The sequence below is a fragment of the Grampus griseus genome (assembly GCF_964374135.1).
Source record: "Grampus griseus genome assembly, chromosome: 10".
Lineage (NCBI taxonomy): Eukaryota > Metazoa > Chordata > Mammalia > Artiodactyla > Delphinidae > Grampus > Grampus griseus.
The window spans coordinates 96,815,100-96,834,795 of record NC_139004.1 but is presented as its reverse complement, the minus strand read 5'-3'; the positions used below and the strand labels follow the sequence as shown (position 1 = coordinate 96,834,795).

The 19,696-nt window shown below is 37.7% G+C and overlaps 1 protein-coding gene across 12 annotated transcripts in view; it reads right to left on the bottom strand.

Moving 5' to 3' along the window:
* SETD5 (SET domain containing 5) overlaps positions 1-19,696 on the bottom strand; it is an 81,957-nt gene that overhangs the window by 37,133 nt on the left and 25,128 nt on the right. For 2 of the 12 annotated variants that reach the window (XM_082662959.1, XM_082662966.1), the window contains exons 2-10: positions 10,169-10,228; positions 7,236-7,422; positions 6,197-6,421; positions 4,970-5,055; positions 2,627-2,819; positions 2,245-2,350; positions 1,710-1,918; positions 1,312-1,370; positions 596-774 (exon numbers count right to left, since the gene is read on the bottom strand). In XM_082662959.1, coding sequence (XP_082519085.1) covers positions 596-774; positions 1,312-1,370; positions 1,710-1,918; positions 2,245-2,350; positions 2,627-2,718 — 645 coding nt within the window. In that variant the 5' untranslated portion in view covers positions 2,719-2,819; positions 4,970-5,055; positions 6,197-6,421; positions 7,236-7,422; positions 10,169-10,228. Of the gene's footprint in view, positions 1-595; positions 775-1,311; positions 1,371-1,479; positions 1,606-1,709; positions 1,919-2,244; positions 2,351-2,626; positions 2,820-4,969; positions 5,584-6,196; positions 6,422-7,235; positions 7,423-10,168; positions 10,229-19,696 lie in introns of those variants that run through there. The other 10 variants (XM_082662965.1, XM_082662968.1, XM_082662969.1 and 7 more) reach the window with 8 other exon arrangements.

The window sequence follows — 19,696 nt, the reverse complement described above, 5'->3', positions numbered from 1 at the left end:
AAGGAAACAAAGACCAATCCCCTTAACAAGGGGTGGGCAAGTCACCTAGGAGCAACAAAGTTGCCGTGATGGGGAAGAAAGAACACAAAACAGAAGAGATTTCTTCTGGAGACTTTTTAGTTGAGAATACAGGAAAGTGACCACAACACTGAGGAAGCCTAGACCATTCAAGAGATGTTTCCTGAATTTTTTGTAACAAGGGAAAAACAATCAACCAACGACATGAAGTGGGCATGTACCAGGACAAGAATTTCAGACTGGGTTTTGGGATTGAGGAGGTGGGAGATACTGTAAGGACAGTGGAAGCCTAGACTGGAGGCTGCAGCACACATGGACTTGTGCCAGGTGGGGCTGGGATTTCATACCTGGGATGGGGGCTGGAGCAAAAGAAACTCTGTGCCAGTTGTGATGATATGGAATAAGAGAGGTTGATCTACATGTTCATAATACAAATTAGCTGATTTGTGCAAGAAGAGCAAAAGTGGCCCTTCAAACATCTGGATCAAATTTCTTAAAAGAATTCTGGTGCATTCTTCATCCAAAATTTGGGCTATTTCAGACACATTTCTATTTGAGATAGTTTTACCCTTCATACCTTGATTTTCTTTGTCTTTGGTGCTGCACGACCCTTTTCTGGACTCTTTTTCCGCTTCTTGGGTTTGGTTCTTCTAACAGTTAAGGTGATGCTTGTAGGTGTGTGCTGTGTTGCTGTATACAACACAGTGGAAGGAGAAAGCTCCTCATCCCAGCTTTCTGTTGCACTGCTATCCCCACCTGAAAAAAGGTTATTTCATAGTTCATGTTGTACAAAAAGCCTCATAAATACATTAAAAGCAGCTTATTCCTTTTGATCTAGCCCATATCCAGTAAGTTACTACTTCTACTATTAACTCTATTATCTGTGGAACATATACCTACATTCCATATAGAAACAAGATTCTTTCTGCATCATTGGCATTAAGCATAGAAAACCCTGTTCTATATCATGTATTTCTACCCTTGAATTCAGTCCCCAATCTCCACTGCCTCAATGTATATGTAACAGAAAAGGATGTGTGTGTGCGTGTGCACACGTGTGCGCGCCCGTGCATGCTCACAAAGAATAATTTGATTACTATAGGGCTAAAATTGTTGACTCTGGATACAATTAATTCACAACAATTGAATTACAATGGTCTTGAGAGGACTTCAATCACTGTCCATGAAAAGAGCTGGGGACCATGGGAACTTACAAGAGGGGTTCTTGGGATGAATATTAAAACCACAAAATAGTATATGTCAAAATATGGTCCTAACCCATCTTTGGCTCACCTGATATGTTGTCCTGCTTCCGCCGATGAAGTCTAATAACCTTCCCCCTGCTCATTCCCCTAAAGAGGGAAAATAAACTTAAAGTAGTCCTTCCAACAGCATGCAGCGCATCATCAACAGACATGGGAGAAGTATCTCTGCATATACTACCCCCTTCCTCCCACCTACCAAATGTTTCCAGGACATTAAATTTCATATCAAATTCAATAGCTTTAACATCAATCTCTCATTCCTTGTTGTCAGCAATTCTCACCTAGTGCAGAGAATTCGAGCCAAGGAGCACTAAGGAATCATCTACATTAACAAACACAAGAAAGAATACTTTGAGCTTTTCCCTACTAATAAGAAACCCTAATCCCAGCAACCCAGGGCTGGATTTAGATGGAACACGATCTTACCTGCACTTGTCACAGTTGAGAAGGAAGCCATCCTGAGAAAGACCACAAGGACACCAGGTAGGAACAGTCTCTCCTTCAGAGTTCGGGCTGTCTCCACAGCGTTCCTCTACGGGCGACGGCAGGCCATTCAGGTCAGAACGGGGGATGATCGTCTGGACAGGGGGAGAAGCAGGAGGTGTCGGAGGAGGAGGGGCTCCGTAATTATGATCCTGAAAATAAGATTTTTTAAATCAACAGTGTCCAAACACTGGCCCCTCTCTCCCCTAAAGTATGGTACATATGGAAAGAAAGAAGAAAGTAGTACCCTTCGTTTTTTGGCTTCAACCAGGAAAGTGATAAAACAAAATGCCAAGGTCAACTGGGACATAAAAACAAGAACAATGATGCAGGGCTAGACGTCCGCTGGAGGCAGGGAAGTGCAAAAGGGGCAACTTCGTCATGCTGCATATAAACATTTCAAGAAAGTCACAATGTATAAGAATGGATTACACTCCAGGAAGATCACTGCTCTGGAGAGAAACAAATGCATACTCACAGCATAAGGCAGTCCTCGACACCCATGTCTCTGAGTGGTCCCATAATTATGAGTGGAATACACGCTCTTCTCATTAACTGCTGGACTAGCCTCCACAGATTCAGGGCTGCACAAAGGCGAAAAGCAACGCATGATAGCATAACACCTAATCTTCCCTTAAACTAAGACTTAACTTCCCATTCTAACCCCTCCTCTTTCCACAACCACCAGCCACTAGAATAAGAACTCAGTGAAACAATCTGATTAACATAACTAAGCCTATAAATAACAGTAGGAGTGTCATTAAATGTGGATTTGTGTGTAACATGAAGCCAGTACAGGCAGATGTCTCAAAGCAGGCACCTGGGATACAAGGTGTCCCTAATGACAAACACAAACGTACCAGCTGAGCAGGGAGTTTCCCCTAGAGAAGCCACTCTGGGCTGGTTTAGACTCAGAACTATTCTTCTTAATTGGATCTCTTAATACTTCCATGAAACCTCACATGACATTTGCAGTGAGTGAGATGATGAAAGTGCCTTCTGCACTGCCCCAGGGACCAGGCCCTCTTCCATTCACTACCAAGACAGGATACCCTGAAGAAAGTACAGGTAAAAACAATGGCATCTTATATTTATCATACCTCTCATCTTGATGAACCCCCAAACACCTTCCAAATATTAGAGTAATAATTTCTCATCTACCAATGACATGCAAGCATATCAAGGACACAATTATTTAATAGCTGCATGATAATACCACAGAACTTCAAACTATTCAAAACTGTACTCAGAAGTTTAGTCTAACGACAAATAACAACAGTAGTATTGGCTACCATTTTGAATTGCCCATTATTTGCAAGGTGCTTTATATGTATTAATTCATTTACTCTGCCACTACTAAACATGATAAACAGCACCCCATCTTTACAGAACATGAAGTTGAGGTGGTGAGATTATATGACTTCACCAAGGTTACCCACTGACAGAGCCAGGATTTGAAACAATGTCTGACTCTAAAGTCTGTGCTCTTTCCACTATGCCTAATTGGTTTGGAAACCACGATAACTTTCTTCTTTTAAAGAAAATTACATAAGATCTTAAGTAACCAGGCTTAGTGAGAAGCTTGGTTGAGTATGTTTCTGTACCCTCACTGAGTGGAAAGTAAACTGTTCAAACACAATTTATTAAAATAAAATAATTATAAATGTGTTCAAATTTAGAAATTTAATGTAAACCCTTACTTGATAATAAAAAGGCATAGGTGGCTAAGGACAAAATTCACGTTTTGGGGCAAAAAGAACTTTAACTCTGATTACTTAGGTACCTGGTTAGGTTTTGGAGAATACTGAAAGATAATTAACGAATGCAATTGTATGATTTGCAGAACTGAATAATGGGTTATCCATCATTTAAATTAACCAGCACTGAGATTCACAAATCAGAAACTCCAAAGACACACGTAACTCAGCCTTAGTGGTGGATCAAAGGGTCTTTTAGGGAATCAAATAATGAATATTGTTTGCTTCAAGTAATGTACATTTTTCCTGCTTAGAAATACACATAATATAGGACTTGGCAGGAATCAAGTGTGCAGTTCAATGTGGTGTAATGTCAGCTGAGAAGTGAGGGATAAAAGAAAATTCTGAGATATGTATCCAACTCACCCAGTTATTTGCTCCAAAACTGTAAGAAGGGATCTTATAAATAACAGCAAAGGTAATTTCTAGGTGAAGAAGAACTTTAGACACAGGAAAGTATTCTCTGTTAGTGAAGTGCATGCATTTTATTACTTAAGAGTGTCTGCAAGATGGGAACTGGGTGGGGGTAGGGGAATACATCAAGAATGCAGGTCAGTATTCTTGAGAAATAGATGATCTGAACGTGGCTCACTGAGAGGCAATCAGCTCTGAGTATTAGGAAACAGGTGGGGTTTCTTAAATAAACCAAAGGCAAACAAGCATTAATAAAATGAAGGTAGAATTTAGTTTCTATGATGGACAGGTTAAGAGAAAGTAATAACTTTACACAACATTGTTAATTTACTAGATAAACAAGTATTTCAAAGAGCTGTACATATTTTATGCAAGAGATTTTGTACCACTGAACACATGGGGTGAAACATGATAGCTGTTTATTAGAAATGGAATTTGTTTTTTTTGGACGGGAAAAAGGAAAGTGGCATGAAATAAAAGATGGCCATGGAGATGGAGCTGTGCCGGTTGTATCTTACCCATCTCCAAACTGGGTAAATATGAACATATGCACTTCATGTGCAAGTCTAAGGAATAAAAATAAAATGTATATTGTGTAGGTTAAAAGGCCATCCCACTGCACAATACTTTGTAGTCAAGCATAGCATTTAATATATTGCTATGCATGCCAAATACTAAAATTTAAGCTCACATCTTTTGATGAGGAAACTTTGCAATTTCCATACTGGTTACTGATTAAATACATAGTTACATGCTGACAGGTAACTACAGGATTTCCTAGGATATTCCCTGACATACAGAAACATATATCAGCTCTTATCTATATTTTAAAATATCGATAAAAATTTTGGAGTGTTAGGATTGCATCTCTTTATTAGCGAATGATTTTACGCAAATGTAATCATAGCCTTTCTTCCCCTATGTTTGAACTTCTATGACAGCTAGGCACATACACAGAAGCCATGCTTACGAAAGATATACTCCATCAACTGTGTTCCAAGTATAATATGCAACCTGCTGTTATAACACTACCTCTTAGAAAATGTCTTTAATTCATTTATGGCAGGATTGTAAATTCAGAAAAGTCTTTGCTTCTATTGTTACATCTAGAGGTTTTCCTACAAATATACAAAAAAAAACAAAAACAAAACATAATGCATACCATTGCCATCAGATTTAAAATCCCATAAGGTAAGGTCTAGATCTTTTATTTAGTTGAGGATGTTATCCTGTCCCCAGGTTTAATCTTAGAGTGCCCAGAACAGTGGAATATGCATGACAGTGACATATGCACAGTGAAGCATTAACAAATATCATCAATAATTTAACAGAGTGGTATATAAGCTAATTGTTGACATTCTCGTGCTTTATAGGAATACTAAACGAAAAACTGTATAATTAGCTAAGACCACAGTATCAGAAATCTGTCTGGAGATTATGGATGAAAATGTTTCAGGAAACAGAAACACTGCAGTCAAACTTTTAGGCCACAAGTATTTTTTGATTCTGCAATTACTTCTGGACTCCCTAGCAACATTTATGGGCAGTTAGCTCTGTACTATGGGAAAAATCCCTGTTTTAAGAATAATAGCTTTAGGTCTTTTCCTTAGCTACTAACCCCAAACTCGTTGAGTTAATCTTTTCGTTGAAATTTCTGACAAATGTTAATGTTGTTTACATATACAGTCTGTCAGCCAATCCATATAGGAGGCTAGTGGTTGACTTTATACAAATTCATTAACACTACACAATTACCTATGAATGCAGGAAGATTTTTAAGTACTCTATTTGGGAAACAGGTGTAAAATTGGTAGTCTCGGCTATTGGCATAACTACATCTCTGTGGCATGCAAAAAAACAAAAACAAAACAAAACAGGAAAAAAGGCCCTGGAAGTAACACAATCCACCCTTCCCTACCCCCCGACCCTCCATCTTCCTTTTTATATGGGAATAAGGCCAGAAACTGCTTTCAATTCTACACGACCCCAGAATATAATACACTGCTTCTTAGGGTAGCTTCATGTTAAGCCTTCCTCTTTAAGGAAGTCATGAAACAGTTAAATTATCCTAGGTGGCTTTGTGAAGAAACATACATGCTCTTTACTAATATTCTCAGTCTTAAGGAAGAAAACCACTATTATCAGGGATGCAGTTGAACCCAGAGTTCTGGTACAGCTTCTTTACTTTGCTGGAGGGGAAGGAATCCCCAGGGACTGTGAGAATGGCAAGAGAAACAGGGGAATTAGAGCAACACCCACCTCACTCAAGAAGTGGCTGTGGGATCAAGAGTCTGAACTGGACCTGAACATATTCAAAACACCAGGATTTTTCCAGCCCAGACCCTAATCCCTGGTACTGCCTGGAATAGACTTGGCTTCTGGGGGTGTGCTGCCCCCTAGGCCCCTTGGGTCTCTTTCGCTGGACTTTCACATCCTGGTGTAGTGCCACTTCGTCTTGAAAGGTAGGGGGCTTCCACTTCCTTTCTGTAAGCAAGGAAGATTGGGTACAAGGGAGGTAAAAGGACAAGAGGGGGGGAATCTGTGAGCAGGGGGAATCTTGGACAACTTAAAAGAGAAGGGATACAAAAGTCTAAAAAATTTTAAACTGTGAATATAAAGTTTTATAATGAAGGCCTACCTTCATTGCCATTTGGCATTTAAATTCTTCAAGAATTGAGAGTCTATTTTAGGGATTGGACTTTTCGACAAATTCTGAATTCCTAAAGCTGCTCTTAGCTGAAAAAAAAGTTTGGTACCACTGATTTTGAAGGTCCTCTTTCTAGGCAATGAATATTATAAAAACAGATGATACTAATTTCCACATTTTCTATCCCAAATATCAGAATGTCTAAGTAACCTGCCCATATAGCTGCAGCCCCTTTACTCTAGAACAATGAGAAGTACATAGGAAGAGGCCTTCAAGGAAAATCAGTTGGAGAGAACTCCTCCTTATCCTTCATTCATCAGATAATCATTAACTCTACAGAAGCAGGTAGTGACACTTACTTATTTCAATCTTCCTCACCCATCAAAATAAATGAAAACATAATCACTACCTTGAAAATTTAATTCTATTAATTATTTACTCAGAAATCCCGCCCCGCCAAATTCTTTTCCTCCCGCTTCTAATTCTTTTTTTCCTCCAGTTTCTATGGGGGAAAGGGAAAGGTCTAATGTCATTTACAATGGGCTAGGCTTGGGTTTAGAAAATACCACGTTATTTATTATTAGATGCCCACAAGAAATTTGTCTCCACACAAACTGGTAATGTATCTGCTACCTAGGAAGCAGCACTTACTCTGATCCAGCAGCCATATCTGAGTAGGATGTATCTGGTGTGGTGACTCCCAGAGGGATTGCAATGCTCATGACGTCCAACACAGCAGAGAGTGGAAATCACGGGGTCCAATTATCAGAGACTGGCCACTCTGAGAGTGGGGGTGAGCTGCAGAGCCTCAACCAACATGTTATGGACATGAGGAATCCTAGAACAGAAAAGGAAAACATCTAGTAACCAGAAAGTTCTTTGAATTTATTGCAAATATTACTGAATATTTTTCTATTTTTTGAACAAAGCTTTTAAGGGATAAATATAAAACAAATACAAGGGATCAACATTGTATTGTGTTTATTATGTTCTACATTAATGTTCCACAAAGTGAGCTAGCAAAAGTTATGCTCACTTTTCATTTCTATTTTAATTTTTTTCTTTTCAGATAAAGGGAAAGTAAGAGTCTGCTCACCAATGAGCACATTTCTCCCATTCCACAACTGCTTATCAAACAAAAATTTCTGACACCCTAGGACCTAACTAACAAGAAAGAGAACAGTTAAAAGAATTTACTATTTTAATGTTATAGTTTAATGTTATTCCTTCCAAATTAAATATGATGATAAAAGAAATCAATTTGCTTATATTTGACTGAATAGCTGTTTCTTATTGCCTTCTTTTGTCATGGAATACTCTTTTCCTTCTTTTAAACCTTTTTAATAACTATAATTTTGGGAGAAGATGTAGTTAGTAATGATATCTGTGAGATAATATCCACTGCTAGGTATGAATAAAAACATAAACCACAAAGTGTACAGTTTCATGATAAAAATAAGAAAATTTTGCATGGAAAAGCAGTGAGGATTGAGTTGGTGACCACAGCCAGTGGAGTTTGGGAACAGAAAGAAACAAACTTGGTAGTGTAAAGAAACAAAAGTAGATTAAGCAGATTAAGAGATTTGGAGGTATGGTGCAAAGGGAAAAAGTGTACTTTGACTTTACATTAGTGATTTTATAGTTCTGTAAAAAAAAAACATTAAAAGAATGGAACACAAAGCATTTTATGTGGGAGGAAAGAAAGTCAATGTGACTGTTAAGGCCCAGGTTAATACAGATTTTTGCAAAAAAACTACAAAAAGAAGTCATGACTGATATACTGATTCATGATAAGACAAATAAGACAGTAGAAAATGGTTATTTATACTAAAAAAATTAAATCAAATGAAAACTATACCATATTAATGAGTCAATACAGGGGATCAATGCAAATTTTAAAATGGTAGATGATCTCAGATGCTTGACTCTTATTTTGAAATACAAAGCAAATTAACATGGAAAAGAAAACCAATAGTGAACAGTGAATCAGGACAAGATTTTTAAGAACACGTAAAGATAATACTCTTCTGTATCATTATTTTACAATGCTAGAACAGCGATAAACTAAGCAGTCCTCCCTGGCACCTACACTTTGAAAGAGCTGGATCTCACTAATGGACCTAGGACTCTCCAAATCCGGGTGTGGCAATATACCTGTTCCCACTCAACTTGAGGTGACATGTTGGACTTGAGACTGAAATGAAAAGGGCAAATCTTCCTATCTATTGCTTCCTCACAGCTCATAAAACAAAAGTGACTAATACAACTTTCTGCCTTTGGGCCTATTTTACACATAAATGTTTCCTTTCCCTAACAAACCGAACAGAGGAGAGCAGTACATTCTCTAATCCTCTGGGAAATTGAAATAAAATCTGTTAGTAACAGAAGAGAGAATACTTATCAAATAAGCCCAAAAGGGCATTTTTAAACATTGGGGATTGTTGGTTACAACTCTTTCTCTATTTGGTATCACTGCATAATTCTCAAAAAAAAAAAAAAAAAAAAAAAAGTCCAGAGGCTACTTGGCTAAATAACCAGAACAGAGTCTAATAATGAGCATACTACTACCTTGACCAATACAGGAATCTGAATCGTGTGTTATATTTCAGTAAAGAACCCCTCACTATCAATTACTCAACACCATTAAAAAATCCTCTGTCATAGCCATTACTGTTATATGCCCATAAAAAAATGTAGGTGTCTAGATAAAAGAAAATTTACAAAACTAAGCTGACAGTGGTTATTTTTCTGAGTCAAAAAAAGATATACTAAAAGGAAAAGATGGAAAAATCACTTCAGATAATATCTCCTTAATAAATGAGTAAGTGATTAATACATTCCTTAATGAAATCTCAACCCAGCTAATTTGGATAGTTGAAAAATAACTTTAAGAAAGATTAAGTAGTTAATTACTTTCATGAATTCTTCCATTTCCCTTTTGTGTAATTTTACATGACCTCTTCCACTCTTCTGATGAAGGCATTTTGGATTAGCTTGGTTATCCTGTTCCAAATAATACTCTTATAATATTGGGTGTTTTTAATTAAAAAAAAAAAAAAGATAACAAAACCTAATTTCTCATATGACCCCAAGACTAGTTCCTTTCCTAAATAACATGCAAAATGTAGCTATTAAAATGTTAACTGAAAAACTTCTAACAGATCATCTATATGCAGTATTTTACTATAATTACCCTGGTTTTATAAGACAAGACAATAGGCTCCTACTATAGTTTACCAAGCTTAGTAGTTATAGCAGTTACTAATTTATCACATAGTTGGAGATATGTCCTAGAAAGAACTGATAAGAATTAAAATCTCTAGGTGGAACAGTTTCAAAGTATCTTTTACTTGTTAATTTGTCTCTCTCTCTTCCTACCAAAGTAAAAACTCAATGAGAACAAGGATTTTTGTATTTTATCCTCTGTTGTAGTTCCACAGCCTACAACAGCACCTGGCACATAGAGGGTATTTGAAAATATTTGCTGAATAAATTATGATCACTCATATCAAAATTATAGTTTTTAGCATTCATTGAAGTACAAAAATTAAAATAAATTAAAAGAATTTACTTGGCTCAGTCACCTTTTTATAGACCTCTGAATATGAAGTCCCCCAAAATTATCTGCCAGTAGTTCTGAAGACCTAGAAAAAGTTGAGAAGCAAATTAGTATAGAAAGAAATAACACAGATGGACACATGGAATAGAATTCTACAGAAATAATATTTTAACGGTAATTGTTCCATTTAGTACTGTATCTTTGTCCTTTAACCTTGTTATCTTATTTTCCTGTAAAGCCAGAACCTAAATAAAGGGTAGAAAAGGCAATTGTCTATTTGAGTTAAGAAGTGATATATATTGTCTCTGGGTAATCCTTTTCTTTCCTTCAAATCAGAATTCTCTCCCATTTCCCAAAGGATTCCTTCTTTTTATCTCTCCTAGGAGGTGCTTTTCTCCTCCTCTGACCCATTCTTAAATTCGGAGGCTTTTCTTTAATCAAATGTCAGATTTATTCTCCAGTCAGACAGGGACCTACCATGATCTATTAGAGTTCATATTAGTCCTTTCTTCCCCCTACCCTCTTGCCCTACTACAGAAAGAGTGACAAGAGGGAATCCATTTGTGGTCATCTACACAATGGAAAGCATGTAGAAAACAGAGCTTTAATTAGCTTTCTACACTCCAAAAAGAAAATAGGTGATGACATAGGACTTGGGGGGGTAAAAAGTCAAATTTAACATTAGCCAGAAAGGAGTTTCAACATCTGAAATGCTATATCATATATGTGAAAAGAGTTGTGTGTGAGATTCCAGTTGATATATTATGGATTTCTAACTTTTTATTAAAAATTGGAAAATAAACTATTCTTTAGAAACAATTTTAAAAGAGCATACTCAGAACTGTAAAAATAAAAGGTATGAAGGTAACAGTAAATGGAAGGAAGAAAAAAATTACACCAAGGAAGAAACAGACTCCTTTAGCAACAACAAATAAGAAAGAAAAATGGAGAGGAGTAAAAAGAGAAATAAGTACATGAGTATACAGTAGGGGGAAAATGAATGCATCGCAATTTCAATTTCATTTCAGTTTAACTACAATCCATCAGACCCCCCAGGAACTGTAGTTAAGTTCTTGGACTCAGAAGCAGAACCAGCTTGACTCCCAGTACTGAGTACTCTTTTGAAAGTCACCATTTACATATAGTTTCTAAGGAAAAGGCTTTTAAGAACGTGCCAGAAATAGTTTATAATTACCCCAGTCTTTTAAATTGAATTCAGAAATGGTCAATAGTCTCTGTATCTGCCATTCTGACAGTCTCTTCTCTATATGACTTGCTGAAAGCACAAGACCCATGTGATCTGTCAGGTCACTCTCAGAGAAAACAGACAAAAAGTGTTTTAAGAACAACTCCAACAGAGATTTCAGAAAAAGAAATTGCATCAGCCAGGTGAGCCGGAAGCAGCTGGGAGACAAGAGTCCAATAAACAGCCAATCCGATGAAAGAAATTCAGAACAAGTCTGCTTCAGTAATCCTGTGAAGAGGACTGGCAGGAAGAGGAGTGCCGCTTCAGAAAAAGAACAGGCCTCATATGCTTCAGACAGTCTTTGTACTGTGGCTGTGGACCTTGGCCATTCTCCCAGAAATGATGCAATCCTGATGAACAAGATCTGCTGCCAGAGAAACAATTGTTAACAGCCTATGCAGACAGCAACTTAGCCAAGAAGCAATCTCTGATCAACTCTCTCACAAACCACCAGAAAGTCAAATTTCTTCCTCAGTTTTGATCTCTGACAAAATATGTTAGTGAATATATATTTAGATATATACAAACACGCCATTTTCTCAAAATGTCCCTTTTAAGTTCCTGTGGCTTTATAATATCTATCCTCTATCATTACATTTGAAAGAAAACACTGAGATTATTTTTATTTTTATGAATTCTCAAGCTAACAGCAAGGTATTTACGTTGAAATTTTACACTTTTCTCCCCTTCTTATAAAAAAAAAATGTTTGGGGATGTAGTGGATTCCCTAAGTTTTAAATTCACTCTGCAATCTAGGGCCCAATTATGAGATTTCAAAGTAAAGACAAATATGTACACTCACTAATTCAGGGCCAGAAAGGTGTATTTTTAGACATTTTTGAAATTATGTGAAACTCAATATGTTAAAAATAGGCAGGTGTTACAGAAAAAGAGAAAAATCTCTTCTTGCTTAGGCTGACACAAAAGGTAGGCTGAGTAATATCAGTTTGCAATGCCCACTTTTCTCAAGGGCAGTAATATTACTTCAGATCTTTTAAGAGGGTTAATGATTATTTTCATCCTATTAGCCACAACTTACTATTTTAGAATCTAAAACATCCTCCACCTAAAAATTCTCCCAAGGTGACTTCCCTGGTGGCACAGTGGTTAAGACTCCACGCTCCCAATGCAGGGAGCCCGGGTTCGATCCCTGGTCAGGGAACTAGAAACCACACGCATGCGGCAACTAAGACCTGGCGCAACCAAATAAATAAATAAATATTTTTTTAAAAAAAGAAAAAATCCTCCCTAGACTCCTCATCTCCTAGGCCTGGTTTCTTTTTCAGAGCTTTGGTATCAGGTTGTTCACACAGTATTGTTATGAAATTATTAGGATTTTTTCCTGCCTTGCATACTAAATAAAAGACTCTGTATACAAGAAACCTCATTTCTCTAAACTCCAACTAGCCAGATGCGACAATTAACCAAATTTCTTCTTTTTTTTTTTTTTTGCGGTACGCGGGCCTCTCACTGTTGTGGCCTCTCCCGTCATGGAACACAGGCTCCGGACGCACAGGCTCAGCGGCCATGGCTCACGGGCCCAGCCGCTCCGCGGCATGTGGGATCTTCCCAGACCGGGGCACGAACCCGTGTCCCCTGCATCGGCAGGCGGACTCTCAACCACTGCGCCACCAGGGAAGCCCAAATTTCTTCTTTTTGAAAGCAATAACCCTTAAACTGGGATTCACTATAAACACAAGCTTCTAAAATGTATTCTGAAATCAATATGTTCAGCCCAATCTACTACCCCGATATTTAAACTATTAATAAAAATCAACAGATATACAGAATAACTCTGAAGCAGTAAAAATTTTTAATAGGCCAATAAATGAATAAATTCAACACAATTAAGATGGAAAAAAAGTCAGAAAAATTTTCAATAAGGGTTAAAAGAAAATAACCACTAATTTTAAGATTCAACTTCTGAATCTACTGATTATTCAAAATTTTGTTATACATGTAAGTTGAGATTATTCTTAAATACTTCTATACTTAAATTTCCTACTTTTGAATGACTAAACAGTAAAAAGGGAAGACAGAGAGAATATTAGAAGACTTTTTTGTATGTTTATATCCTCAATTTTTAAATCACATAACACTTAAGAAAGCAGTAAATATATATGTACATTTAGCTACACAACCAACTTGCCTGAGAACTAATGTGGCAGCTGCATTATACGCTTATCTTCCATTTCCCACCCAAACTGAGATATTGAGGAAAAACACTGCCGTTGTACTGTTTAACATAAAGCTTTTTATCTTGGGAGGAGAAAATGTACGTTAGGAAAAAGTACTGTATTAGGAGTTAGGAAATTTGAGTTCTAGCCTACAACTTAATTAGTCTGGTGATTTCTGAAAAATCACTTTTTATAGATGAGACTTAAGTTCCTCAAAGTAAAATCTTCACTGGGTTTCCTCCTGCTCTAAATTTCTGTGAATCGTGACACTGACTTGGGCAATTCATGCAATGTCTCGGTTTTCTCAGTGTACAGTAGAAAGAATAATACCTGTACTGCTGACATAGGTGCACATAGACTAGTGTTTGTAGCAAATAATAATTTAAGTGGCTCTCTGGAACTTTAAAATATACGTAAACAAAGAGGAGGTGCTACTAATAATCTGAATGTGGCTAAAAATTATTTTCACTCATCTCTAACAGTGTATATTTCAATTTTGCTAAAGTAAAATAAACCGTGTGAGAAAAGGATATGTAAGAAACATGCAAAAAAAGAAAAGTATAGGAGAGAGAAGTGATAAGCATTAGAAGAAATAAATAAGAATTATTGAAAAATAAGAGATGTACTCTAAGAAAAGAGAAAGAGCTCAGAGATCTGGGGAAAAGTTCATGTACTTGGGGTAGTGTAAGTTATAAGTTAGGCTTATGATCTGAAGCAAGTTAATACAGGCAAAGGATCTAGAAATTCAGGGCTGAAGAGAAGAAAAGACAAACGTCTTGGGATAAACAATTAAGAGAGACTAAAGAAACATCGTTATTTAGTAATTTAGAGCCAAGATAAAGTTTTGCTTTTCTCCCACCTCTTCTCCTTCAACACCTGTTTATCCCTTGGCTCCTTTGCCTAAATTTATACTCCCTCTAGGGGCTACTGGGCTTGGCACAATAAACTGATGTCTACAAAAGCTCTAAACTTACTAGAGTAGGAGGTAATTAAAACCCAATTAAAAAAAAATCCTATTTCAGTCCATAGTAAGAATTTCTTTCCCCATGAAATACTTCAATAATGGCAATATTATAGAGGCGAAGACATACTTCATTGTGCTTGGAAGGAAGGGGGGTGAGTAACAGGATAAGAGTACACTCTATAAATAACGAAACTAAATCTTAAATTATTTTAAGATGACAGTGAAGAAAAATAAATATTTTATTTACAACTCATTTAACAATGATAAACAGATATTTACTGCTAAACTAACCAAGGATGCACAGACTCTTTCTGCCCTTAACAATAATCAGGAAAATTTTCGGTTTCTAAGTGTCAAATAAAGATGATACCCTCAATGAACTTCGATTTACCTCTTTAAAGAGCTATATTCTAAAGACTTTCTAAAGGTTTTGTCCTACTGTGTTTGAAGCCTCTGATCATGCTTTAGAGCCATGTTCCATACTAGATCGGAAAAGAACCTCTCCTACCTCTGTGTCTGCCTCCTCTAAATCCATACTTTTTTCATTTTCAAACCCTGAATGGGAACCATGTTTACTTACTCCAGACAAAGTGAGACATACATATTTATAAGGAATTGATATCTTTATATTTTCAGTAGTTTAGGCAAAATTTCTCCAGTTGATAAGAAATTTAGAGTTTCAAGATCAGAGTCTAATTCATTATTCTATAGATGAAGAAACAGAGCTATAAAAGTGTTAACTTATAAGAAGTCACACACACAGTAGTGGAGTTAAGAAGAAAATTAGGATTTTAATGGATAGGTTCTACTTATTAAAGTAATCACTACTAACTTTAGGTAGCAATATTTGAATTAAAAGAAAAAAATATATTTTTTTTGGCTGCTGAGCAGCTTGTGGGATCTTAGTTCCCCAACCAGGGATTGAACCTCGGCCCTCCACAGTGAGAGCGCAGAGTCCTAACCAATAGTCCACCAGGGAATTCCCTAAAAGAAAATTTAAAAAAATTAAGCACCAATTATTGTTGGTACTACGTTAGACAAACAAGTCCAGATTAACATTCCTGGCTCTCTTGGGATTTATATTACCTAGATTTGTCAGGGTTTTCTTCATTCGTTCATTCAACAATCATGAAGTGAGTAACTACTCATGTAACTCTACTACGTATAAAAACGATCTTAAGTTTTATTTTAAAATGTTTCTCTTGGGACTTCCCTGGTGGCACAGTGGTTAAGAATCCGCCTGCCAACGCAGGGAACACAGGTTCGATCCCTCCTCTGGGAAGATCCCACATGCCGCAGAGCAACTAAGCCCATGCACCACAACTACTGAGCCTGTGCTCTAGAGCCTGCGAGCCACAACTACTGAGCCTGTGAGCCACAACTACTGAAGCCCACGCACCTAGAGCCCGTGCTCCGCAACAAGAGGAGCCACAATGAGAAGCCCATGCACCACAATGAAGAGTAGTTCCCACTCGCTGCAACTAGAGAAAGCCCGCATGCAGCAACAAAGACCCAACGCAGCCCCCGCTCCCCCCAAAATAATAAAGTTTCTCTTATCCAAGTGGAAGAGGGTAGGCACTTTGCAAAAACTCTTTCTGTTTGCCTGTGTGCCAAAGTATTGCATCTTCACAACCATGAAGGGAAAAGAAAATCCTGAAGTGTGTCTCTACAATTAATGAGTCATCCTGAAGTGAAAACAACACCCTACCCCCAAAGAAAGAAAACCCCAAACCACTCCATCTTTTAGCAATGACACAGAGGGGTACAGAAACAGATTCTTTTATAAATCTCTTAAACTGTTTAGACAAAACTTTTCACTGATTGGTCTCATGAAAAATTCTATTAAGAATGAAGAAGAATAAAGAACAATGGGCAGCAAGAACCTTCAAAACACAGACAAACAGAAGCTGACTATATGTGTTCTGTGATTATTTGACAGACCAGGTGGTTAAGTATCTAGCAGTAAAGGAATTTAAAGCTTAATAATTCTGATATGCACAACGGGGATCCTCTCCTGACCAATAGCTGTATCTTTATTGACTTATTGAGAAATAATAAATGCTTATAAAAATATACAAACATTACAAACGCATAAAAAGTAGAAGTGAAATTCTCACATAATTCCACTTCCCAAAGTTCCCCAAAGATGAAAGTGAGAACCCTACTTTTCTTTAATCAGCTTTGCTCATTTAGTAGTAAGTTTCGGACATCTTTCTATATGCACATGTACAAAATTTATTTCTTCCTCTTAAACAACAGCACTGGGGCTTCCCTGGTGATGTAGTGGTTAAGAATCTGCCTGCCAATGCAGGGGACAGGGGTTCAAGCCCTGGCCTGGGAAGATTCCAACCGCCATGGAGCAACTAAGTCCGTGTGTCACAACTACTGAGCCTGCAAGCCACAACTACTGAGCCCACACACCACAACTACTGAAGCCCGTGCGCCTACAGTCCATGCTCCGCAAAACAAGCCACCGCAATGAGAAGCCCGTGCACCGCAACGACGACCCAATGCAGCCAAACAAAAAAAAGACAGCACTGTATTCTATCCTATGGATGCACTATAATTTAAATCAATTCTCTGCATGAGAATGTTTAGATTGTTGCTAATTTTCCATAATATACACAATGCTGCACTGAATGGACATGTACATGTACATATGCCTTTCTTTATACATGTGTATAAACAATTCCTTAGGACACATTCTTAGAAGTGGAACTGCTAGAAGGGCATGAGCACATTTAGTAGTGATGCCGAACCACCCTCCAGAAAGTTAAAGCCATTTTACACTGCTACAAACATAGTGGGAAGGCTACATTTTCCCGTAAGGTTCAAAACAATTTCAATTCTAACATTCCTCATAGAGTTTCTTCCTTAGAAGACTCTCTACAGCCTACAAGAAAACCCTAAAATGAAAGTTAATTGCAAATTCTCAACATTTCTGTGATACACTTTTAAGACTACTGACTGGATGTACTGGATGTCCTCTAAAATTCTTTTATACTAAGTAGGAAATCTCAGTTGCTTTTTCACTAAACTTGGGATGGGATCTTCAAAGTAAAACCTAGATAAGGCACCATTACACAACGGAAGTATTTTCTTATGGTTGTCCCATGACATAACTTTAAATTCATTTAATAGAATGCAGTGCCAAGCTCTAAATTTCTTTTCCCAGTAATGAAAAAACAAATGCTAGCCATCTAGCTGGCATCTGTTGATTTGAGCTCTTCAGTTTCAAATAAGCTATCAAAACTCTGTTCTAGCAGTTCTGCCTCAGTAGTATATATGATGCCTTCCATTTTTAATTACCTTCAGAAAGAGAAAAAAGTTTGAAACTACAAGAAGCTTGTCAATATTGACTTACTAGAAGACAGAGTGCCAAAATATTGACTAAATTTGTAACGTAGCTACAAATCATTTGGTATATACTCCACTATGACACCAGACATGGTTCAAATCTAAGTCCTGGGTCAATGAGGCAAAAAACCTCTCACTTTCACTGGGCTGGCACTAGCACCTGACTGACAGCATAGATGCAGAGGTATTCTTTCTCCTCTGAATATTTCACAGATTGTCTTTTATCCATCCATTCACCAACACTACTCACCTCCTTATGATTTCAAGGTTGCAGTGAACTGCTCTCCTGAGTTCTCAACCCTTCAATCTACTCTTCATTCTCCCATGACGCTAAATAACTATGACCATTATCATTCTACTATTAGAAACCTATAATGGCTACCTAATACCTACTGGGTTAGTTCAAACTCCTTTGCCTGAATGGAAAACCACCTTTGTTAATTAGCTATTCATCTGTTTCTTTTCCTTCAAAATTTTGTTCACACTACTTATCTTGTCTGATATGCTATTTTTTTGCATCTTAAAAAAACTTGATTATGAAAAATTTCAAACAAATACAAAACCAGAGAAAACCCTGTAATGAACTCACAGACTACCGAGTTTTAATCAACAACCAACTCATAGCCAATCTTATTTTATCTATAATCTTTCCTCTTCTACATGATTATTTTAAAGCAAATCCCAGAAATATCAGTTGTACATATTACATTTGCTGAATAAAGTTATCCCTTGTTTATTATAAATATGGTGAGAGTGGTTGGCTTATAATGACAGGTGGCAGTGACAGGGAAAGAAAGACCATCATTCCAAGGCAAAAGTGAAAATGGATAAAAACGTAACGTAAATCATCAATTGATTTGCTGAGTAATGTTTAGGCTTTACAGTTATACACACATAACTATTAAAAATGTCAATCTTTTTCTTTTAAGAAAAAAAACTACTGGGAATTCCCTGGTGGTCCAGTGGTTAGGACTCCACTCTTCCACTGCAGGAGACACAGATTTGATCCCTGGTTGGGGAACTAGGATCCCACAAGCCGTGTAGCCAAAAAAAAAAACCCCAAAAAACAAATACTGTAAGCAATTTTTAAATTTGATATGGACAATTTTTTAATAGATTCATTTATTTATCTATTTATTTATTTACGTATTTATGGCTGCGGGCGGGTTTTCTCTAGTCATGGCGAGCGGGGGCTACTCTTCATTGCGGTGCGTGGGCTTCTCATTGCAGTGGCTTCTCTTGTTGCGGAGCACGGGCTCTAGGTGCACGGGCTGTAGTAGTTGTGGCTCGTGGGCTCTAGAGCACAGGCTCAGTAGTTGTGGCGCACGGGCTTAGTTGCTCCGTGGCACGTGGGATCTTCCTGGACCAGGAATTGAACCCATGTCCCCTGCATTGGCAGGCGGATTCTTAACCACTGAGCCCCCACGGAAGCCCTGATATGGACCTTTTTTTTTTTTTTGCGGTACATGGGCATCTCACTGTTGTGGCCTCTCCCGTTGCGGAGCATAGGCTCCGGACGGGCAGGCTCAGCAGCCATGTCTCACGGGCCTAGCTGCTCTGCAGCATGTGGGATCTTCCCAGACCAGGGCACGAACCCGTGTCCCCTGCATCAGCAGGTGGACTCTCAACCACTGCGCCACCAGCAAAGCCCTGGACCATTTTTTTAAAAAAAATAAATTTATTTATTTTTGGCTGTGTTGGGTCTTTGTTTCTGGGCACAGGGTTTCTCTAGTTGCGGCGAGCGGGACCCACTCCTCAACGCGGTGCGCGGGCCTCTCTTGTTGCGGAGCACAGGCTCCAGACGCGCAG